The sequence below is a fragment of the Manacus candei genome, unplaced genomic scaffold (assembly GCF_025592945.1).
Source record: "Manacus candei isolate 608988 ecotype Guabito, Panama unplaced genomic scaffold, ASM2559294v1 h1tg000043l, whole genome shotgun sequence".
NCBI classification, from domain to species: Eukaryota; Metazoa; Chordata; class Aves; order Passeriformes; family Pipridae; genus Manacus; species Manacus candei.
Genome location: NW_026138091.1, coordinates 16,097,704 through 16,122,615, shown reverse-complemented (window position 1 = coordinate 16,122,615; position 24,912 = coordinate 16,097,704). Strand labels below are relative to the sequence as shown.

The 24,912-nt window shown below is 38.7% G+C and overlaps 1 protein-coding gene across 6 annotated transcripts in view; it reads left to right on the top strand.

Annotated features, from left to right (window-relative positions):
* The window catches only part of ASZ1 (ankyrin repeat, SAM and basic leucine zipper domain containing 1), a 40,727-nt gene extending 17,264 nt beyond the window's left edge, over positions 1 to 23,463 (top strand). Inside the window, exons 5-14 of one of the 6 annotated variants that reach the window (XR_007905893.1) lie at positions 1,460 to 1,571; positions 1,816 to 1,950; positions 4,305 to 4,417; positions 7,185 to 7,260; positions 7,580 to 7,636; positions 14,902 to 15,014; positions 19,368 to 19,473; positions 19,943 to 20,007; positions 21,806 to 21,889; positions 23,054 to 23,092. Coding sequence is in view for 5 of the 6 variants with exons in the window: in XM_051795532.1 (XP_051651492.1) it covers positions 1,460 to 1,571; positions 1,816 to 1,950; positions 4,305 to 4,417; positions 7,185 to 7,260; positions 7,580 to 7,636; positions 14,902 to 15,014; positions 19,368 to 19,473; positions 19,894 to 20,007; positions 21,806 to 21,889; positions 22,342 to 22,416 (985 nt within the window). In the remaining variant the exon portion in view is untranslated. Of the gene's footprint in view, positions 1 to 1,459; positions 1,572 to 1,815; positions 1,951 to 4,304; positions 4,418 to 7,184; positions 7,261 to 7,579; positions 7,637 to 14,901; positions 15,015 to 19,367; positions 19,474 to 19,893; positions 20,008 to 21,805; positions 22,321 to 22,341; positions 23,018 to 23,053 lie in introns of those variants that run through there. The other 5 variants (XM_051795533.1, XM_051795532.1, XM_051795531.1 and 2 more) reach the window with 5 other exon arrangements.
* The last annotated feature ends 1,449 nt before the right edge of the window (positions 23,464 to 24,912 follow it).

The window sequence follows — 24,912 nt, the reverse complement described above, 5'->3', positions numbered from 1 at the left end:
CTGTACCCCATGGTAAAAATGTCTCCTCATATTCAGTCAAAACTGCTTTTGGAGGGTTGATGAACTAAATCGAATTAGTTCTAGACTGATGCAAATCTTTCTGCTTCATTACAAAGTTCCACTGTTTTGTTAACTGTATGTCTTGAAGGTCTGGTTACCTTTCATTTTACTTATCTCTGAGTAATCGACTTCTTTCCCTACTGTAAGGCTGTCTCAAATGTGCACAAACTGTGTTTGCATAAGACAATGCCTAACCAGTCTTCCAGTGAAAAAAAATTTCCCTAATATCTAAACTGAACCTTCTCTGGTGCAACTTCTGGGAACAGAAAACAAAAATGAGATAAAGGACAAAAATATTCTGATTGCATTTAGTTTTAGTACTTGAAAAGTTACAATCTTCAGTGTGGTCTTTGTATGTAATTGTCTGAAGACTCCTCTTGGGTGTACTCAGGGTGGGGGGGTCTTGGATGTTGACAATATGTGTGTAGCCTGTGCTATTGCACTGCACCTCTGCACAGTGGTGGTAAGACCTGTATGACCTGTGATTCTATTGCTTACACTGATTTTACCAGAGAGGGTTTTGGATTTATAAACATAGTTGGGTTTTTTTTAATATTCTTCCTCTTAAATATTCAGTTGTGATTTACAACTTGCCCTCCATGAAACTGCGTATTTTTTCCAAATTTAGGATTAAAATTAGACTGTATGTAGAACCCATCACTTAGGCTGTGTGTTTTAAAAATGAGAAATGGAAGTATGCCACTGTTTTGTTAATTGAAGGGGAAAGAGATGATTTGCTGATTTTTCTCTGCTTTTAGTAGGGTGAAAACTGTGATCTGCAATTATGTTCATTCTCTTCTCATTAAGCTGACCTATGTGCTAAATGAGAGACCTGCTGCTTCTGGGTCTGTGGTAGCAGCAGGAAGGATGGTTTTTAAAAACTGGTTTTGTGTAGTTCAGAACCAGAACAGAAATGGTTTTAGTCACCAAGCTACAGTGTTTCATAGCTGGGACATGTTAAGGTTATTTGTGTGTTAATGTGCTAATGGAATTTGCAGGTGATAAAACATTGATACAGGATTTTTTACTTGTTTCTCCCAGAAGTACTATATGTCTATATTCTAAACTCCTAGGAGAGACATGTTGAGTTTCGTCTAAGTTTCCTTCTTGACAAGTTGAGAGGCAATTGACCTCTTAACTTTGTTTTAGTCAGAAAATAAATGCAACCTCTTAAAATATTTAAAACTTGTTAATTCGTCATACATGAGTTGCTGGCTCTGTATGTTCTGTTGACTCCTGTGCTGAAGCATGAATGTGGTGTCTTGGTCTTTCATCCTCTGTGTAGTTCTTCTGCAGAACAGAGAATCTTTATAGAACTGAGGTGCTCTACTTGATAATACAGTGGTATTTTGATATCTTGAAATACTTTTTTTTTCAGCTGACCTCTTTTTTCTTTCAGGAAAAAAATGACTGCACTGATGTATGCAGCTAGAAAAGGCTATGCTCGCGTTGTTGCTCTGCTTGTTGCTTGTGGATCACACATAAATGCCCAAGATGAAAATGGATATTCAGTAAGTGATTTACTTTTGTGTGTTGTAATTAATGATAAAAATTTTAAAAAGCAAGAACCTGCTAACTTGTTTCTAGGTACAACTTTCTCAGAAATACTCATTGGAATTTTCTGCTTTAACACCACTTTGAGATTCTTTTGCATTAATTGTCTTTGTCTCCAGATTGGGCCATGCTTTATTGATTGAACCTTTGTTGTTTTTTGCTCCATATGTAAATTTGGTGAAACAAAGTTGCTCTTTGCAGGCATTAATATGGGCAGCGCAGCATGGACATAGAAGTGTAATTTTGAAGTTGCTTGAGCTAGGAGCTGACAAAAATCTGCAGACTAAGGATGAAAAAACAGCAGCAGAGCTAGCAAAAATCAACAAACATACAGAGGTATTTAATTTCATTTTTTTTAGAAATGTAAATTTTGTGTTTTGATTCAAGAATCTGTTAATTATATAATTTTCTATAGAAGTGTTACTTTAATAATTACATTATAGCAGCTAGTTGAATACTTGTGCTGTTACATCTATATAGACAACTTTCTGTTATATCAAAGCTTTTCACAGTGCTGTAAAAGCTATAGAGTAGTGTTTTGGAAACGCTTTTTCTTTTTTCTTTATTCTTTCAGAATCCTTGACTTTAGATTTAGAATGCAAAACAAGGGATTATTCATGTTAGTAATGTTGATAAGAGAAGTATAAAAATGTGTTGTGTTTTATCTGTCTGCCAAAATATGTGAGAGAATGCAGATATCAAACTAATTTGCAGAGTATAGTTTCTGATTGAATTTGGAAGTGAAAAGGCTAAAGCTAAAAAGAAGGGGAGTTGGTACTGGCTATTTTCAAAATCTGTTCTTGGGAGGGAGGAAAGTGTAAAATAATGTAACTTGGTCATTGGATCATGGGGAGAGCAGTGTAGAGAGCTACTGACTTTTCTCCTAAAATAAATCTGTTTCTGCTGTTACCAGATGATACATGGTGGATCAGTGAGACCATATTTCTGTGTGTTTTGCCTTGAGTTGCTCTTACGAATGATGTGGCTTTTCACAGTGGCTCTTCAAAAATGTATAATTTACTCTTACAAATTGTAATTCACTTTAAAGCTTCTTTTTCTTACCTTTTTTTTTTCCTGCCACACTCCAAGGCTAGGCAGGAGCAAAAATGATAGCTATGCACAAAGATGTCAGTGGAAGCTAGCACGATCTGTGTCTGAGGCTCAGTGATCTGTTAGCTCAGGTTACTGAAAGAGGTTACAAAAGCTTTCTGCCTTTGATAAACGACTTGTTCAGCAGGTTACGGCCATATAATCTTATAACATGACTTTCTGTGACATGGAGGGAATACAGGCTTCTCACACTTGAGAGGTGGGTCTTGCCTCTTGACCTGAAGTGCTGACTTTCAACAGTTGGTGCAAAGTCTTGCAGATGGTATTGAGATATTTAATGGTCATGAGCTTCTTCCAGCTTCAGGATCTGCTCTTCAGGCTATTGACAACTGAAAGGCCTGTCATACAGACTGTCTGCAGAAACTGTTTCTGGGAGGGGAAATATTTTTCATTTCTGTTATTCTGAATTTGACTGGGATGGAGTTATTTTTCTTCCAAACAGCCTATATGGTGCTGTGGTTTAGGACTGTGACCAAACCACCATTTGTAACACACTAGTGTCTTAGCTATTGCTGAGTGGTGCTTGTGCAGCATCAAGGCCTTCTCTGTTTCTCAGACTGCTCCCCATCTTCAGCAAGTAGGCTGCAAGTGAGCAAGAGGTTGGGAGTGGGCATAACCTTGAACTGCTAACTCCAGCTGACACAAGGGATACTCTATGCCCTATCACATGCTCAGTGATAACATTGGACACTGGCTGGGCATTTCTCTGCTGGTGGGAGGTGGTCACTGCCTTTGCATCACTTAAGTTTTGGGGGTTTTCCCTCTTTACTTTTCAGACTGTGTTTATCTCAGCCCAAGAAAAGTTTTCTTACTCTTACCCTTGTGATTCTCTCCCATACTGCTGAACTGAGTAGAGACTTATCAGCCAAGATCAACCCACTGCACGTATGTGTGTATGTATATGAAACTGGCTAGTCACCTGAAGTTCAGGCAATGGGTTTCACCATTCCTTTAGGTTTATTGAGTTTCTACTTGTTTTGCTATTTTTCTACTTGTTTTTGCTTGTTTTTCTAGTGACTATCTTAAAACACAGGGGCAGTTCAGTTTCTGGAATCCATCACTGATGCATAGTGATGTCTAACAGAAGGCTGCTTCTTTAATCAGTTGAAAGAATCCCTGACTGTCAGATATAGTTAACTTAGATTGTCAGGTGTAAATTGATCAATGTTAGGTCTATATGGGCGGTGGAAATGGAGACATGAAAATAGTTGTATGCCCTGTGCCCTTAAGACAACTTATTGCCTTGAGTATATAGAACTCGTCTACAAACCACAAATATTAGTATGTTGGTGTTTGGCTACTTCTGTAGTGATGGATGCTGACTTTTTTAGACCACGTTACATTCACCATTTTGCTCTGTGTCAGTTCAGTGATGTGCTGGAATTTGATTAATTTGGAAATACTCTGTGGGTGTAGTCTTAACTTCTCATTATAGATGTATGCTTTAGAGAATAAGTGGCAGATGTTTCATATTCCCTGTAGATAGTAACTGGTTATAGAACTCTTTGTAGTCTTATTCCCATATATTTTTTTATGCATTTTGAGTTTGAATAACAATTAATTCATTTTGGCTCTTCCAGATTTTTAGTTTACTCTCTTTGGCTGCAAATCATGTGCAAGGGAGATACCATAAAACAGTTGAGCAAGAGGCTATCTGCAAATTTCTGACAGCTGTCTCTGACCACAGAGTTGGGTAAATACAGTTATAGTGTAATTTTAGCATATAAACATTCCTAAGAGATTGTATTTGTTCATATCAATGATTAAGTTGTTCCTATATATATATATATATATATGTTATGAGCACTACCATGAGCCCATAGTAAGTATATTAATGTACTATTAATTTTTCAAGAATTATAAACAAAGAGCATGGTCTTGTTCTGTGCTTGTCTTCATTTGATGTTAAAATTTCGATGCTTTCACCAAATGCCGCTTTTCAGCTTCATGTCACCAGGAAGAGCTATGCCCTTTTCTTTTTTTTCTGCATATGAGTCAAAATTATGTATGAACACCAGTTGAGCTCTAGAAGTTTTGGCAGAGCATGCTGGTGACTGAAACTTGAAGGTGTCCTATGCCTGAAATCAGCCCCTGCTTCAGCAACTTCAAAGATCTCTGATACAATTTTATTCCAGAACATGTTGGCTAAGTCCTCAACAAACCATCTACTTGCTGCCTTCATCTTGAGTTGCATGGTCTTAGAAAGGCAGCTTCTGGAGCCCATAGTCTGTTCTGATGGGTCAGATTGCCCCTGCTCAGCCAGGTCGTGCTGAATTTGGAATGGCGTAGTTTTGTATCGTTAGGCTGATGGGTTGATGGCAGTTTGCAGGGTAGCAGTTCACATCAGACAGTACCTCAGTTCAGACAAAGCCTCACTGGGTTCTGTTGTTAGAATCATAGAATCATTAATGTTGGAAAAGAACTCCATTAAGTCCCAACTCTTGATCAAACACCACCATGTCAACTAAACCAATAGCACTAAGTGTCACAGCCAGTCATTTCTTGAACACATCCAGGGATGGTGACTCTGCCACATCCCTGGGCAGCCTCTTCCAATGCCTGACCACCCCTTCAGCAAAGAAGTTCTTCCTGATGTCCAATCTGAACCTCTCTTGTGTCAGCTTGAGGCCATTTCCTCTTGTCCTGTCTCTAGTTGCCTGGTAGAAGAGGCCAACCCCCACCTAGCCACAACCTCCTGTCAGGTAGTTGTAGAGAGCAGTAAGGTCTCCCCTGGGCCTCCTTTTCTCCAGACAAAACAAGTCCAGCTCCCTCAGCTGCTCCTTGCATGACTTGCTCTCTAGACCCTTCACCAGCTTTGTTGCCCTTCTCTGGACATGCTCCAACACCTCAATGTCTTTGTAGCAGTGAGGGACCCAGAACTGGACACAACACTCGAAGTGTGGCCTCATCAGTGCCAAGATCAGAGGAACAATCACTTCCCTAGTCCTGCTGGCCACACTAGTATATGCCAGGATGCCATTGACCTTCTTAGCCACCCAGTCACACTGCTGCCTCATGTTTAGCTGTCTCTTGACCAGTACCCTGAAGTCCTTTTCCATTGGGACTCTTTGCAAACACTCTCCTCTCAGCCTGTAGCACTGCATGGGGGTGTTGTGACCAAAGGGCAAGACCCAGAACTTCTACAATTGGCCTCAACCCATTGATCCATCTTGTCCAGATGCCTCCTGCTCTCCAGCAGATCAACACTCCCACCCAACTTAGTGTCGTTTGTGAACTTACTGAGGGTGCCCTTCGTCCCGTTGTCCAGATCATCAATAAAGAAGTTAAAGAGGACTGGCCCCAATACTGAGGCCTGGGGAGCAGCACCAGTGACCAGCTGCCAGCTGGATGTAGCTCTATTCACCACCGCTCTGGGCCCAGCCATCCAGCCAGTTTTTAATGCAGCAAAGAGGGCACCTAGCCAAGCCATGAGCAGCAAGTTTCTCCAGGAGAATGATGTGGGAGATGGTATTGGAGGCTTTACTGAAGTCCAAGTAGATAACATCGACAACCTTTCCCTCATCCTGAAATGGTTGGTCATAAAAGGAGATCAGGTTGGTCTAGCAGGACCCACCTTTCCTTAACCCATGATCTCTGAGCCTGATCCCCTGGTTGTCATGTACGTGCTGTGTGATGGCACTCAAGATGCCCTTTCAATTTTTGAGGTGAAGAGGAGGCAGACCTTCATTTCAGGGCCTAAAGTAAGACAGAGCAACTCATAACTCAGGATTTTGGCAAAGGATTCACTGTAGCAATAGCAGTAGTCCTTTCTGGATTTTGTATTTGTTCTTTGGTTTGATTCTCTTCACTAAAGTTCATCTGAATGTTGAAAGCTGTTTAGTTATTTCCCCCCGTATGCTTTTAAATCTCTTAGTAGAGCAAGGAATCAAAATTGGTACTCTGTCTTTGTTTAGAAATGTTAAACTCTGAACCTACATTTCAGAGTTTACTACCTCCTCAGTCTGAACAGTAGTCTTCTGACAACAAGTTTCTTGATGGACTAATTTCCACTATCTTTAGTTACAGACATTCGTGTTTTCTTGATAACCTTTTTTTGGCTTAACTGGAACCAGAAGGGTAAGAGTTGTGGACTGAATCCAGTTTATATGAATGTTATCTGATAAGAATACATAGTTATCTTCCTTAACCCTACTTCCACATTTTTCAGGGTTTTGTGACCCAACTTCAAGGTTCAGTTGGAGTGTTTTGTGACTTAAAATGACCTTTATTTATGAAAATCATCACCTTCAGGCTCCATTCAACTTATTAGACAGAAAAGACATTTATAGAATTTTGATAAAATAAATTGCATCCCGTGATGTTTATGAGATGCTTCTGTCATCAGCAGATGTGTGCAGCTTTAGGTTGCTCCCCAGTGCTTTGAATGAAGAGCTTTTCTATAGCATTTTGTTCTGGATGTCCACTGTTTTTAACTCCGGTCTCATTTATTATCTTTACAGTTCCTATTCACTCTTTGATGACATGGAAGTGTTTTTACATGGTCTTGGTCTAGAACACATTAGAGGACTATTGAAGGTAATCTTGTGTGTCTGCTATCTGTCAAGTAATCCGTGAAAGCCAAATGCAACTACTGCATAATAAAAAGTTATATCACTACTAGTATATTAATTCAAGTAAATTTATTAAGCAGAAGTTTATATATAAAATGGTAAGTTAAACTACAATGGACTAAATTGAATTTCTTGATTATGTGCATTCATCACATGTGATGCTTCTAAACTAAACAACTCATTCCTTTTGTTCTTGAAAACTGAAGTAAAACAAGGAAAAACAAGTGAAAACTGATTTCTTCTGAAATCCTTTTTGATGGTAGAAACCCCTTTGTTTTATACAGGAACAAGATATAACTTTAAGAGAACTTCTGATCATGCAAAAAGATGACTTAATACAGGTCAGTTTACTACTTTAAAACTTAATTTACTTTTTTTCCTCTTTTTATAATGTTTTTAATGCCTTCTCTTTATAAATGTCTAACCTTGTAAAAATTCTTTCAGCATCTTCTGCAACTTCTTGAATTTTAATGTGAATATAGACAGACTTTCCATGAAGTGTGTAATCTAACAGATCAGTGAATGATCAGGGTTAAGCAGGAAATGGTTCTGGTTTAAAGTTTAGTTGTTACCATTTTTAGTATTTAAGTATGATTTCCCTGAAAGGAAATCAGTGCTTGGATTAGCAGTACATAATCCTGAACTACTACTTTAAATGTGGTCCTCCTTTGTGAGGTGGTAATTTTTGTTGGAGAATATGTAGAATCTCATATCCCAATCAGGTTTGTAAAACCTTACCAAAAAAAAGAGATTTTGTTTCTTTCAGTTTACTGCAGCTGGGAAGGTCTTTTACTGTTGTCCAGGACTAAGTGATGTATATTACAAAACTTCAGTTTTCAGTGGAGATAGGGTGGTTGCTTTTCCTTAGTCTTTACTGGATTTTTTCATGTGGGAAACGAAAGACTTCTGTGCTTACTGGAGGATGCTATAATAAAATCCAATTATAGGAGTATCCTTGGAACACTGTAAGTACTTCAGGCTTCAGAATTCTTCTGAGCACTCTGTGCCTGGTCTGGGATACCAGAGATGCCTCATTAAAACAGCTACTTCAACGCTGCTCCCGGCTGCTGATGTACTGCCATGTCCTTAGTGTCAGCTTTTTTTCTCCCTATCCTGGTACCAAGGAGGCACATGTTCTAGCAGGTGGAACCAGAGTTTTATTCCTTCAGAGTGGATATCAACAAGGATGTTTTGTTTGAAGTTTTGTCTTGTAACTGAGTACAGTTTAGTTGTTCTGACAGAACTCACAAGTAGCTCTGTATTCTCAGAGGGTGCATGTATAGGGAACTTTGTCAATTAAGAGATTTTTAAGAGTTCATTGTGCTGTTTTAAAGGTAAACTGGCAGGGGAAATGAACTCAAAGGAGAGATTATAAGTCAAAATAACAATTTAATAAAATAATACAATAAATACGATTATACAGACAAACAGTTGGTTTTAACCCACAAAACCCAAATGTATAACCCAGCACCCTGGGGCATGAACAGAGTGGTGTTCGTTGGGCCCCGAGTCCAAAGTAAGATGAGAGGGAAAAACCTGTTGGTGAGAGTGATGGTGCAGTCCGGTCAAGAGTGGTGATTGCAGTCCGGTCGAGAGCGGTGGTCTGCAGTCTTCCTCTGGATCCCACGAGTGGTTAAAAAAGTCCCAAGACTCCAAGATTATATGTATCCTCCAGTTCAGGCAGGAATGCCCAGTACCTCCCTCAGGGTGGGGAGTTCCACAAAGGGTGTGAGGACAGGGAGGCACCCTCCTGTCTTGCAGGCCTCTTAACACCCAGTTTATAGCCTGAGGAGTCAGGCTGCTCTGGGCAGAGGGTGTAAATGGTCTATTGATAACAGTTTCTGGGAAATGGCATGGAAGGCTATAGAATGCACAGTTTTGGGTTACACCCATCCAGTGATGAACTGGTCCCAGCTGTTCTAACTAGGACATTCATCTAGGCCTTAACTCAATCTAACCACTTCTGTTAGGGATAATAAGAAGTGCTTCCACAAATACATCAATAGCAAAAGGAGGGACAAGGAAACCATAAATTCTTTGGACCGGGGTGGGGTGGGGGGGAACATAGTCACCAAAGATGAGGAAAAGGCTGAGGTGCTTAATACCTTCTTTGCCTCAGTTTTCAAGAGTAAGACAGGTTGTCCTGAGGACAACTGGCTTCTAGAGCTTGTAGACAGAGCTAAGAAGCTGAATAGCCTCTCTGTAATCCAGGAGGAAACAGTTAGCAACCTACTGAGCCACTTAGATCCCCACAAGTCTATGGGACCAGATGGGATCCACCCAAGGGTGATGAGGGAGCTGCTGGAAGAGCTCGCCAAGCCGCTCTCCATCATTTACCAACAGTCCTGGCTCACTGGGGAGGTCCCAGATGATTGGAAGTTGGCAAATGTCATACCAATCCACAAAAAGGGCTGCAAGAAGGACCTGGGGATCTACAGGCCTATCAACCTGACCTCAGTGCCCGGCAAGGTCACTGAGGAGCAGATCATCCTGAGTGCAATCACACAACACCTACAGGATGGACAAGGGATCAGACACAGCCAGCACAGGTTTAGGAGGGGCAGGTCCTGTCTGACCAATCTGATCTCTTTTTATGATCAGGTGACCCACCTGGTGGGTGAGGGGAAGGCTGTGGATGTGTCTATCTGGACTTCAGCAGAGCCTTTGATACCGTCTTCCATAGCATACTCCTGGAAAAGCTGGCAGCCCATGGCTTGGACAGGGGCACTCTGTGCTGGGTATGGAACTGGCTGGAGGTCCGAGCCCAGAGAGTGGTGGGGAACAGTGCTGCATCCAGGTGGCAGCCGGTCACTAGTGGTGTCCCCCAGGGATCAGTGTTGGGCCCAGTCCTGTTTAATATCTTTATTGATGATCTGGATGAGGAGATTGAGTGTACCATTAGCAAATTTGCAGATGACGTCAAGTTGGGGGGGAGTGTTGATCTGCTGGAAGGCAGGAGGGCTCTTCAGAGGGACCTGGGTAAGCTGGAGAGATGGTCTGATTCCAGTGGGATGAGGTTCAACAAGGCAAAGTGCCGAGTCCTGCACAACAACCCCATGCAGCGCTACAGGCTGGGGACTCTCCAGGCAGAAAGGGACCTGGGAGTTTGGATTGACAGGAAGCTGAACATGAGCCAGCAGTGTGCCCAGGTGGCCAAGAAGGCCAATGGCATCCTGGCCTGGATCAGGAACAGTGTGGCCAACAGGTCCATGGAAGTGATTCTTCCCCTGTACTCAGCGCTGGTGAGGCCACACCTGGAGTACTGTGTCCAGTTCTGGGCCCCTCAGTTCAGGAAGGATATTGAGGTGCTGGAGCGGGTCCAGAGAAGAGCAACAAGGCTGGTGAAGGGACTTGAGCACAAGTCCTATGAGGAGAGGCTGAGGGAGCTGAGATTGTTTAGCCTGGAGAAGAGGAGGCTCAGGGGAGACCTCATCGCTCTCTACAACTCCCTGAAAGGAGATTGTAGCCAGGTGGACATCAATCTCTTATCCCAGGCAACCAGCAGTAGGACAAGAGGGCATAAACTGTTCCAGGGGAGGTTTAGGTTGGATATTAGGAAGAATTTCTTTGCAAAGAGAGTAATCAGGCATTGGAATGGGCTGCCCAGGGAGGTGTTGGATTCACCGTCCCTGGAGGTTTTTAAGATGAGGCTGGATGTGGCACTTAGTGCCATGGTCTAGTAACCACGGCAGTGTTGGATCAAGGGTTGGACTGGATGATCTCAGAGGTCTTTTCCAACCGGGTTGATTCTATGATTCTAAATATTATAAGGCAAGTAACGTGTTCTGATGTTACTGCTTTTCTGAAGCCTCAGGATCAGTGGACAGCGTCCTGGTGTGGGATTTATATGAATCCTAAAGCCCCTATTGACAGGAATTTTGTTCTTAAAGGAGATACTTGTGGCTGCTTCTCATCCCTTTGTGAGCTGCTGTGTTGGTCATGATTGCATTAAACTGCAAATCTGACTGAGCATATGTTCATATTCATCATCTCCTTTGGTGTTGTAGTCATTGTTTTTTTTTGTCCAGAGGCCACTGGGGGAAGGGGATAAAATTGTGGAGTTTAGTGAATGACTAAGTCTTACAGTTCCTTCTCCAAAGATGTGTAATTTCACTCAAAATGATAGCTTCTCTTTCAGTGTTTTAACATGTTCTAGGCTCCCTATTTTAAAGACAAGCTGAAAGTTTTGAACAAACTGAAATAGCCACCTGGATCAGCTGCTTCTGCACAGGAAGATAAAACAATTCCTGTAGATATTGCCTCTTAACTCTGCAACAGCAGAAAACAGTTCCTGGAAAATAAGTCATGCTTTGTGCGTGGACATAAATTAATTAGTGAGTCTTCAATTGAGAAGTTAAAAAATTATGTAATGCTCCTGGCTTAGTAGCACTTCAGAAGTTATCCTAAATTCTTGATGCAGTCTAGTTTTAGAGCTCTGCTAACAGTTTCTCCCCACGCTGCTGATAGAACGAATCTAATCTTTTCCTTCGTAACTCCAGAGTTGAAAGTCTTTACTGTGATGGCAGACCTTCAGCTAACAGCCAGCTATTTTAAATAGCCTGGATCTTATTACTACAAAGATTAATGATGACCTCTGATGGATGCCTCTGAACCAAGCTGCTTTGTATCCAGAGAACTGGGGAGAAATCCTGTCACTATCATGATACACTTTCCTCCATCAAACAATATCAGAAAGATGTTTTCTCTGTAAATATCTTTATCTGTATTCTACAACAGAGCCTAAACAATGAGTCTTTCAAGCTGGAATCCTTGCATTCCTTAAGCTTATAAACTGTTCCATATTGAGACAAATCTGTTCAGTACATTGGGACGTGTCTCTTCAACATTTGATGGGTTTTGTCTGATTCTGCACTACTCCTGACACTCAAATTTATTTATTTTTTTAAGCATCTCTTGTAAGATAGCAACAGAAGTGATTTTATGTCTAGGTGCATTTAGGACTGAAAAAAGGTTTCTTTCTCACATTTTATTTAATTTAGAATAAGAGAAGTCAGCACCCTGTTCTCGATTTGAGATTAAATGAAATGTATAATGAAAAGTTGACACATCAAAATTCAAAATATAATCCAGAAATTTAACTATATGTATTAGATAATTACCTGGTCTGTGTGCTTCCATATCACAGTTCCAGGACTGTAACTCCTCTGCTCCCTGTCCCTGCAATAAAGCATTTAATATTTGACAGAAATGCGTCAGGTTATTAAAATTAGTGGCCACTTGGGCAAGGTGGCAAGGATGTGAGAGTTTGTGCATAGCTTCACTGGTTTTATCTTTCAGGTGTTGAGGCAATCTGTTATTCACCTCTTGTGTTGTTCATGCTGGAATGTGAGTTTGGGGCTTGGATTTTCAGTGGTTGTTTTTTATCTATTTGAATAAAGAATAAAATAGATGTTCTTTGAGTTGATGTAGCTAAAATTAAAATCAAGAGTGCACATAGTCTGTTTTACAGATATAAGCAAGTTCTTGTACAACACTTGTACATTCTTAAATATATGGCCACTTCACAATAATATTCTTGTAATTTGGACTGCAGAGCATCATTGAACCAACACCAACTTAAAAACTTGCTTATCCATAAAGAAGGGCTTGTCGTACTGTGATTGTCCCATGCATTCATCATTGCATGAACAGTCGGGTTCTGTGTCACCCTCACATTCTGCAGAGATGGTCTAGAAAGGTAAAATATGTCTGCTTTCTGAAATAGTCTGGACTGGTCTATCAAATTCCTATCTCTTAAGTTCCACACCTTTTACCTTGATATGCAGAACTGCTGTGGTGGTGGAAGGCTTTATCTGTGGTGACATTTATCACATTCTTTACTTCCTGAACTGTATTTTCAAGATATGGTGGCCCTCAGTCAGTGATCGATTTGCAGAAGAACAAAGTACAATATCCTGATATGCTGACCAGAAAGCTGCATCCTGATTTGCTGGTTTCAGGAATAAGAAGGTGGAGTCAAAAGCACACCCAATCTTCATAAGAGTTCTGCTTTAAGTTTACTATTCAAGACTAACTACCATTTTATAAATCAACTTACATATACATGATAAGATAACTCCTGTAATGCTTTGTAAGCATTAAGAAAATACTGGTTCATATCAGATAGGGCTCCACAAGCCAAACGTGAGAGCTAATGAATTGAGCAAACTTACAGCTTGACATAAGTAAAGCAAATAATTTCTATGAAACCCAGACCTTTCTCTCTTAAGGTTGCTAATGATATTTGCTAAAAAGACTTCAGTGCATTTTGTTCAGGTACCCAGGATAACCTACTGGAAACTCAAAAGTTCTTGACACCTGTACTTAAATTCCCAATAAATCTTGTTGGGATTTTACCTTACCGAAGAGCTTACCTGTCTGTACACGTACGGTTTTAAAATGTTTAAAGACACACTTGTGAGCCCATAGTTATTTGTTACCTGTGATTGGTGGAGAACTCGGAGGACACTTTTATGCAGTCATGATGAACACTGGGTGTCACAAACGGTAGTCTCAGAATAAAGCAAGCATTTCTCCAGGCACTATCTTTTTCTTAGAGTTTTGATCTGATGTGTGTTGTCAGCTGTTCATTCAAAATTCTTTCTGCAGTAGTTGCAGATACTCTGAATACTAACATCTTATAGATTTCTGAGGCTGCAGAAGGGAGCTTCAGGACCTCAGACCATCAGTGAGAGTCCTGTATGTCCTAGCATTGGAGACTCTGGGATCCTTGCATTCTCACATTCCTGAGTGGTCTACTCCCGCTGAATCCAGGTACTCAGCTGGAAAGTTAGGAACAAAGTCATACTTGGAACTGGCATTATGAGGTTTTTCACTTTTCTGGAGGAGAATCTTAGGGCTACTAGCACCAGAAGTCCTGTCAGATGAGCAAGGAAAAGTATTGAATGTGCCACAGAAGCATTTCCCTTTAAACAAAAGGATTATTTTTTTTAATTTACTTAAGTGTTCTGCAAGAAAACTCTCAACCTAGGATTTAAATATGACTTAAAACTTAATCTGAAATACTTGATGAATAGCGCAGCTGACAGTGTTTTCTATATCAGGCATTACTTGGAGAATTTTAGTTACTAGTGGTTTTTGGTTTGTTTTTTTTTAGGAAAATCGTGATTTTCTTCAGTTAAAAAAAGACCACTTTCTGTCAAATTCTCCAACTGATACTGATTTGATAGTTTCTTCTCTTTCTGAGTTAATGCTGTATCACCATTATGATGATTCGTTATTTTGCTGTCCGAGATGACACTGATGATTCTGAAATAGATAAGCCTAGCATCCTAACAACACAGGGGTACTTATACAAACTGCTATTAATTTTTCTTAATATACCTTAATCAGATTTTCTCAGTATCCTGTGCAATTTCAATTTGGCAGTTTCTCAGCTCTTGTAATTCTGTTCTGCATCAGGTATTTTTTGTGGTTTTATTTTTTTCCTTTGGCACTTACATATGTTGTAATTGGTTGTAATAACTTAAAAACAACTTCTTTTGGCTCTTAATTATTTAGAAGCTCATGTAATAAATGATACTGTACTGTTATGTCTAATAAGTATTAAAAGTAAATTGTGTTTGGAACTACTCTTTAAATTTAGATTGGCATTACAAATCCCGGAGATCAAGAGAAACTCCTAGGTGCTATTAACGAGCTGCAAGTGGATGAAAAAAGAATTGAAGACTTCTCTGAAATTCTGAACCTGGAATTGAGGTATTAACTGTATATCTGAGGAAATGGAAGTGAAATATTAACTATTTAAGATGACTGCATTATTTTCTGCTGCTCAAAGGTAAAATTCTCTCACACCTTATCCCATGCATAGCATTCATAAGAATATGCTAGTTAGTGGATTATGAGAGCTGGTGGTAGGTGTGTTTTTTATAAAGAACATTGGAAGCATAGACAAGGCAGGCTCTGTTAGTCTTGCAATCAAATTTTTCTGATTGTAAGGTACAATAAAAAGATGTGTGGGAAGGAAAGATGCATATAATTTCTGCATAGGGCTTTAATTTTGAACTGATAAATTGAATGTTGTACGTGTGTATCTTAAATCATACGTGTTATTTCCATATAGATTCAGGGCTTTCTTGTTGTTTTTGTCTTCCACTGGAAGCAGTTTTAACTGGCTTCTAAAATACTTCATTTTTTTATCTTACAAATTAAGCACTTCAGAAGTTGTTGGGTTTTTTTTCCTTATCATAGATTATATGTATCAGTAGATTTATAAGGAAACTTTTTTTAGGGAAGTGTTACTCCTTTAAATTTCCATTTCAACTTGATATTTTTTGCCATTGTAGTCTTTAAACATCACCTCTGCAGTACCTGTCATACTTTTAGCATAGTCTTGTGCAGTACCATGGAAACCAGGCCTGAGCTGAGAGGTACATTGCTCAGCAACATTATTAAACTTAATCAGTTCTCTAAGCACTGACTGCTCTCTAGAGCACTCCACATCCAGCACAAAAAGAAAAATGAAGGATATAGTAAGTACAAAAGGAGTACTAGGATTTCTTAACCTCTTACCCTTTACATGTAAATATATTTTTTTCCAGAAGACACACCTCGACTTTAGTTTAGATTCTGTGCTCATATCTTTCCTCTTCTTACTTCGCCGAACTATGGTACAATGGCTACTGAAAATAGGATTAGACAGTAAGGGTTGAGTTCCTCTTTAAGGAGTGTTTATCTCCCTCTTGACTAGTGACCTGTCAGTTGTGCTGCTACTCTCTTAGATATTCTTTCCTCTCCAAAACACTGGGGAGCACTGTTGTATTATTTAGGTGCTATGAGGCTAGACTCTGTTAGTTATGTTGTTCATTGAACCAAAGAATGTGCTTGGGTTCAAATTCAGTCTGTACATGTCACCATGTTTTGGAGGCAGCTGAATCACACTGCAGCTGTGCATTAGGTGAGAGAGTTGGGATTGTTCAGCCTGGAGAAGACAAGGGTCCAGGGAGACCTTAGAGAGGTCTACAAAGGGGGCCTTCAAGACCAGCGGAGAAGGACTTTTTACAAGGGCATGTAGTGATAGGACAAGGGGGAATGGCTTCAAACTGATGGAGGGCAGGTTTAGATTAGATGTAAGGCTGGTGAGACACTGGAACAGGTTGCCCAGAGAAGCTGTGGATGCCCTATTCCTGGTAGTGTGTTGCAGGGACACATTAGATGGGGCTTCAAGCAAGGTGTCCCTGCCCATGGCAGAGGGATTGGAACAAGATGATCTCCAAGATGCCTTCCAACCCAAACCATTCTATGATTCTGTGATTCTCCATCAAAACAAGTGGGTATTTTCAGAAGAGGATCCAGGTGCAAGCTTGTGCTGTAAGACTGAAGAACTGAAGTTTCAGCATGCAAGAACTAACTAACTAACTAAATAAATAAACCAATATGATATCGATACACCATAAATAACTTTAACGACTTCTGAACCATTCCTATTAAAATAGAGACTTTTAAGGGGACTTTGCTCAGTTTAAGCTTTATCCATTTTTAAGTTAAAATGTGTGGGTTTTTTAGATTGTTCCGTAATAGTGTTCAATATACACATTCAAATAGAGCAGCTTAAAAATTTGAACAGAGGGAGCAAGTGGAGAAATACAAAAAATTATCCATTCCCTGCATGTGTGGCCAAATACAATAAAATACCCAAATGGTATCTGGTGCAGTCTCACATGCCAGTGACATATGTAATTCCTAGTACAGTGTGGGTTAAGATCATAGGAAGTTCTCTAAAGCAGAAAATAATTGATTGATTGAAGATGGAAATACACAAAATATGACAGCATTTCAATTATGGCAAGGACTGTGCATAGTTTTTTAGAAAATAGTTTGACATGTATTCTAGGAATCTGACCTTGAGACTAAAATCATAGGCTATGTTTACATGCTATTATATAAAGATTTTACTTCCCACTTGTTCAAAGTCATTCTGTGAGAAGGAAAATCAGTCATTAGGTCATAGAAAAACTAACATAGTAGAAAATGTTGAACTGATTGATTATAAACTCAGAGAGTGTCTAGTACTGTTTAGCCACTGATGTTTTGACAGCCATTAATTCTTTTTAAAAGTGATAATTTTTTGAAAACATTTCTAAATATAAGAACAAATCACTGCAGTGGGTATAAAATTATATGAAAATGGGCCAGAGGGGGGGGTTAAACTGTTAAGAAGTGAAGTGGTATAAAAAGAATAAATGTACTTCTTTCTTTCTTTCCCCCTCCCAAATTGAAGCCCATGACACTCTTTATATTTGCTGAGAATCCTTCCAGAATTCCAAAAAATAGTTTCCTTTATGATGAAACACAGAAGGTGCCATAGCTGATCCCAGACAGCTAAAAAGTTATCTTTCTGAGTAGAAGGAAATGTTTGCGATTATGGCTTGACTGTAGTAATGTGAGAGAAACTTTGAGACTATCTCCAGATGTTTAGCATTTGGGTTTTTACTCAAAATACTCAGTTCAGTTACATTGTTCTGAAACAAATAATAGTTTATTTTGTAAAGATGTACTAATGGGCATTCTTACTTCCCCATCTTCATGAAAACCATGAGCAGTCTTGGTTTTAAACCTCCAGCATACCTACTAATGCATCTAGATATTTCTGTTTTAAATGTTAAAGTCTTAACAGTTCAGCACTGTTGCAAATCACAGACGTCCTGAGCAGTGGTTGAAACTTTACTCACTAATGATCCTGTGCCAAAGTTGAAGGAAAGCCTTCTATGACACTCTATGGGCTAAATTCCAGCTCTGTTTAGATACTTGCACTGCACTGGCACGTAACTTAGTTTACTGGTTTGGCAAATTTCATGGATACGTTTTTGCCCTCAGAAGCAAGTAAGATGGTGTGTAAGCATGTTGCATTTAGGTTTAATAGCAGATTGCCCTAGGGAATAGAGGAGTGTTGGGATCTGAATTAGTTTATTCAGATCCTATGGATCTGCAGAAGAGGAAGTTCTGCAGTAAGAACGTATAAATAATTATCTCTTGTTTTGGCTCTACCTGTTATTCACCCAAATGGCTCAGAGCTAATGGAAACTTTTCTACTGGAGATACAGGCACTTCTCAGGAGTTTTTCAGGGCTTGAGAGGTCACTCTGTAAAACCAATTGGATGATCTTCCTTGCCCTCTTTACCTCTTCCTGGTCAATAGCAAAATATTTCTGACCAGCACCATGACTTACAACTAAAATTCTCTGATGCTTCCAGTAATGTTGAGTCAGTGACACATGGAACCTCTAGAATCCTAATGTTGAAATTAATCCCTTTTCTCCACTCTTTGAAAATTAGTTTGATTAGAGTTGTCTTCCTGTTTGTATTTGAGCACCAAGTATAAATGTTCTTCCAAATAGGTAACATCAGATATTTTAGGCCTTTGAGGTACATGTTTCGAGATCCAAGGGCCAAGCCAGTGTTATTGAATTCTTATCTTATTACACTGTGCTGGAGACTAAATGACTCTAAACCTATTCATTTCAGTCTTAGCTCTAAAAGTAGAAAGCAGGGTTTTTTTCCTCCCATATCTGCCTCAAAAATGTAAGCTGCAGGTCAGAAATATTGATATGTAGCATAAAATTGAGTACAAGTTCTCTCTTTTTGGTGTTGCAAGACTTAGATTTGTGCGCACACACACACAGGAAAATAGTGTTGCAGTTATTATGCATAGTGAGTTACAAAATTACGCAGCAGGTAATGAAATATTGCAATTGATAATACAGTCTGATGAGAGTTAGAAGTGGAGGTTAATAGAATGTTTCTGAAAAGCTTTTGGGTGACACTTTTTCGGCTTTTAGTGTGTCTTACTAGCTAAATATTCCAAGTAACTTAGTAATTTATTGTTCTTCCAAAAAAAAGGGGGGAAGAGGGGAGAAACAGAACAAACAAGGAAAAAGAAAACTTGCTAAGATATTAAAAGTAGTCTTTAACTACTCTGTTAAAATGACATTGGGTTTTTTTTGTATGTGATGAAACTGACTCACTAGCCAGTGTTGGAAATGCATATGTAATATTTGGCTTACAAAAGGTGCAGCATTTTGACGAATAACAAAATTTTGCTTTATTTTTGTAGTGAAGATGAATTCTACAAGTTTCTTCAGAAGCTGAATAAAGAGTGTAGTAAACTGATCGTTCCTGTGCAGACCATGAATAAGCATTTTCTCAAAAATTCGCACAAGGTATTAAACCAAAGAAGAGAAGATTGATTTAGAATCTGTTATTCTATCTTTTAAATTGAAACCTATGAACACTTATCAACTGTCTTGGTTATTATATAGCTATATAGAGCTCTCCAATGCTCTTTCTGTAAAGGACACTTTTAAAAATAATTTATTTCAAAGAGTTAAGCCACCCAATTAAAGGAGATAAATTTGTTTCTTTATGTTTCTGCTGATAGGAGAGTTAATGTGACAAAAGTTTTCAAGAAACGCTGCTAAAGAGTAGTAGATTATGTTGTGCATAAATCATACAATTAAAACCCAGCATAAATGCAGTTATAAACTTTTTCTGATGCTATCTTTTATGATACATTAACTGAAGAATATTAAACTATAATCTAAAATTATGTAATTATGGCAAATAACTGTAACTATTAACAGATGGTACTGCAGTGGGCACCGACTGAAACTTACATTGAACTCTGCAAAGATTTGGTTTGCAGTGTTAAGAATCTGGGAGAAGAAGTTGCCAAACTGAAGGACCTGGTAGTGAAGGTGAGTGTGTGTAAGGCTGTTAAGTACTGTGTACAGGTTTCTAATGCAACCTCAGATGTGACACCATCAGGGAAATGTTTCATACGTTGGTGTGCCACAGGCTCTTTAGCCTTAGCTTGGGCTGCATCCACCTTTCCCCAGACAGAATGAGAAATAATCTGGAATATTCCACAGCAGTGTGGAGATCCTCCAAAGGAAGGCATGATCTACCTTTTTCTTTCTCCCTCAGGAAAGAATAGTGGAATGTGTCCCTGCACTCTTGGGCAACCATTGTGGCATAAACGCTATGCTGAATAGTGACACTCTTTTTAATTAAGGAATCTTTTGTTTGGAATTATTGACTCACAAGGAAGATACTAAGGTTTTATAGATTGAATGGGAGGCATCCCAGATAAGTCTGTGGAGTGACAAAAGAAGAGGGTGGGAGAGGTCAAGGCTAGATGTTAGCACCATATCAGTCATTCTCAAACCAACACAGTGACACACTCTTGTCAGATGGGGTCATTTTAAGTAATAGGGCAGTAAAAGGAACGGCCGCTGCGGTAGAGTAAATGGAGCATCAGTGTCAGAAAGGAATCTGTTGCTGAACGAAGCCATGTGGAACTCAGACCTTGAGTATAATGCTACTAATGCAATTTCCTGTAGTTTAAGTAAATTTAATGTAATATAACAGCCTTCTCCCAATAAATCACTTAACACCAAATATATTAAGAGGGAGAGATTGTGGCAAAACACTTATTAGCCATTTGTTTCATTTTTTGCATATGCAATAATCAATTGTGTATATATTTGCCTCCCGTGTGTGTGCAGGCTAGTTATAAGGGCTGGGAGAGATCTGAGTTAGGTGCCACTTGATGTTGCTTTTATCTGTGCCTAAGGTTTTATAGCTATCAAGATGAAGCATAATGTCTTTGTATCCAGTGAAACAACCTTCTAATTGCTTAAAAAATACAATTTTTGTTTTTTAAAATCCTATTATGTTTTATGAATTTCAGTTATGAAGGCTTTAATACAAAACATTTTTGTGCTACTTAATTTATGATGAGACACTTTGGAATGTAGAGCACCCAAATGTTTATTATGAAAAGTGCAAATTTAAGTGAAACAGTTAAACCACTTATATAAAATGTTTGTATAAACTCCCTTAAAGTCTTCAGTATTGTTTGCTAAGGTTAGTCATTACAAGACTTTGTCAGCAGTACATGTCTGTAGCATATAATTTTTGAAAGTACAGTAAATAAGATGGCCTTCTAAGCATTATGAAGTAAGGTAGGAAATCAGAACCTAACCCTGCTGCCCTTCATGACAAGGCTCTACTCAGCTTCAGCATGTATTTGAGCAAGCACTTGTAAGGTACTTTCCATGGTGCCTTTAATTTCGACAAAGGCTAATGTGTTACATATTTAACTTGCTCTTTTAATAAACAGTTGTTTTAGTAATTAAATGGCAAAAGTTCTGGTTAAAACATTTGACTATTGGAGTTCAGTTGTTTTGTTACTAGGTTTTTGTAGCATCTATTAGCCGCGTTTTATTCCTGAGTAATTAAGTTTGTAAATGAACAGTTTGTTTTTCTAATATATATTACAAAATGGTTGAGTATTAGATAAGATAAAGGTTTACACACTCATCTATTTCAGTTGAAGTAGGACAGAGACAGAAAGAAATAATATCAAATCCTAGATGCATGCGAATTCTTAGGACTGGGTACTTTATAACCCACTTAATAAAATACTTCATAAACTTTCACACTAACACTTTTTTTGTTGTACTTTTTATATGAACTTAACATCTGCCTCAGCATGAACAGAAGAATGAACCCAACCAAGTGAAACTTCCAAAAAAAGCAACCACCTTGGAAAAAAGATTAGTAAAGATGGGAGGGGTAACATTGCTTGGATTTGGTTTTTTCTTCTTTATAACTAAATTAGTGGTAAAGAAAACCTGAATTTAGGTTTAGTGCTGTTTCTCATCATATCTGTAGTAGTATCAAGTATGTACTTTGATCTAGAAATAAAGTTATTAAAAAATTAAAACTGTTACTTAAGAGTATCTTATGCATTTATTTTGAAAATTTTTTGTATACAATGTAGGTCTAAAATCCTGTCGAAGCTGCTTTTCTTTTTTGGCTTAAAGTTGTGATTATTGCTTACTAATTACTAGTTTCATTTTTTTTACTTTTAACTGTTCGGAGATCAACATAAGCAAATTCTTCTGATTATATCACATGTTTGTATTTAAAATTATAATGCAGATGTGTTTTGGGGGTTGGGAGGGTTTAAAATATTTTAAGTATCATATTCAATGTTATATTGATAAAGATCTTTTCTCTTGCAGAGAGATATACTTTTTTTTTTCTTTTCGCAATCAAGAGGACTGTGGAGATCTTTTTACACATTGCCTAAAAAGTAATTTCCCACTGAACTATGATATTCAAATTATGCCTGAAATCTGTTTCCTTAGGGATACTCACTTCTATTAAGAGTTTCATTACGTCTATTAAAAGGATTATAACAGTGCTTTGCTGTAAGAATGCAGGCAACTTAGAAGGCATAGCAGCATGTTTTTTCTTGGTCTGGTCTTTCACTACGAATTTTTTCTTAATATTTTGTCCACTTAAAAAGGTGTTTGTAATCCCAGAGTGAAGCATTAATAACTGGTTTTGATCTGCTCTACCAAAACAGCTATGTTGGAAAAAGGGGAATTGGTGTAAGTGAATTCAAATCAGTTATGTTTTTGCATACTTCAACAAACATCTTTAAAAATGCAAAATATTTTGGAAGGGACTTTCTTCTATCAAAATGAAACAAAAGGAGTCTAAATAACCATAAACCTGGATGGGTGTGTTACACTTTAGGTCTCTGAGTTTTCAGAAATGTTGTGTGGAATCTTTGTCTTTGGTATTCTCTCCAGAGACCAGTAAGGAGAAGATAAAAACTTGAGTGCTATTCCAATTGCTGTAACTGCAGTTTTCTGCTTTTTTTTTTACTGCATTGGGTGTTAGTATGTTTCCTTGTTACTGCAGTTGTTTTACCTCCTTTCCTCACAGGTTTCTCTTTCAGTGCAAGGAAAATCCTACAGAGTGATGAGGTTAGAGGAAAAAAGAACATAAGTTAGGATTTTTTTTCTGTTCTGCTCCCCGTTTTGGGTTAGAGGGGATAAGCTGTATTCACCACCACCATCTGCCAGCAGAAGTGGAAGTGAACATACTATCAGCCTGAACAAATGAAGTATAAAAAAGGAAATGTTTGAAAAATAGTCCTCTGTTTCTTCATAATACCTTAGAATTAATCCTAAACTAATAAGATACATATTGCGAAAGGAAGAACCTTTTATATATGCACCACTCTTTCTCTGATTAGCTCAAAATACAGTTCAAATGCAGTTGCCCAGCGATGGGATGGCTCACAGGTGTTACTAGAACTTTGACAGCTAATGTCTTTTGGGTGTTTCTGTTGCATGAAGTTGTTGGGGTTTTGGGGGGGGGATGGATAGTGGAGGGGGAGTAGGGAACCATGTTGCTCAGACTATGTTTCCAACATGTACTTTTTTATTAGTTAAGTGGATTTATTTCAACCACTAGTAAGATTTCTGTGATACTGCACTTGAAGAGATTCTGCTACTTAGCCCTTACTTCTCCACTTCAGTGACAATTTGCATTAACAAAGCCAGTGCAAAGGACACTGAACAAAGCTTCCACTTCAAGAGATGTGTTTCCTGTCACTGGTAGATCTTGATATTTGAAACAGTACAAATTTAAACTATTTTTTTCCATGAATTTTAAGTAAAGATCTGGTCATACGGAGGGTTTTTAAGCTAAACTTGGAGGTCTTGCCATTGAACAGAAAATCTGCTCTGGAAAAGTTTTATCAGTGTTTAACTAAATTATTATGCCTTTGGTGTAAAATAATTATGTGGGAAAAAATAATGCATGATAGTTGCTGCTGATAATTTTTTTCTAATTTGAGAGTTACAATAAAATATTCTTTGCAGAAATGAGTCAAAGGTCTGAACTCTAGGAGACCTCCAAAACACATTTGGAAGAAGATGGTCCTTTTAAATTATCTTACAGATCACCTGTTTCAGATGCTTATAGCCATGACTGCAAACACACATGTGAACATCATTTGGGTTAAACATAGGCTTTGTGCCAGCAGCATTCCTGGCATCGTGCACCATTCAAGAATAGTGTTCAAAACGTCATAAACCACTCACAAGAAGTAGGGTCTTGGAGTAACCACTTTAAGTTGTATTTGTTAATTGGTTGATCAGGAACTGCATTGCATGAAGAGGACATGCTAAGAGCTAAATGAGCAAAGATTATTTTGACCTAGCATATAATAAAAAAAGATTAAAATTGTATTTACTTCCTCAGATTCCAAACTCGGGCTTAAAACAATGAGTTTCAAGATCCTTTATTCACTTCCATGTTGTTGCAGTGCCTCTTTCAAATTCTCTGACAAGGTATCGCAATATGGTGGAGATAGGGCAGGGAGCAAAGAAAAAGATTCCTTCAACATCTGGCCCCTGAGCTACACTGTTAAAATTCTCACCCCCACCAGCACTGAGGGAGCCTTCAGATGAAAATGCCCCTGCTGAGACACCTCCTTCTGTAAGTCGTCAAATTGAAGTCATTATCCCAGAACAGTGAGAATACAATGATTTGCACATCTATGAGGGAATTGGAGGAGAATGCTAAAGAGCTTTGCATGTATTAAGCAAGTAAGATGCGCAGCCCTGCTGGTATTGTTCTCCTCGTACAGTAGTGCAAATTGAGGTGTGAAGGATTGAGTGAATTGGACCTGGGACCAAATCCTGCGGATACCTAGGATGAAGATGCAGCAAGGTTCCTACTTGCAATGCCATTGGATACCTAACTTGTCTTGATACGGATGACTATTTATACAA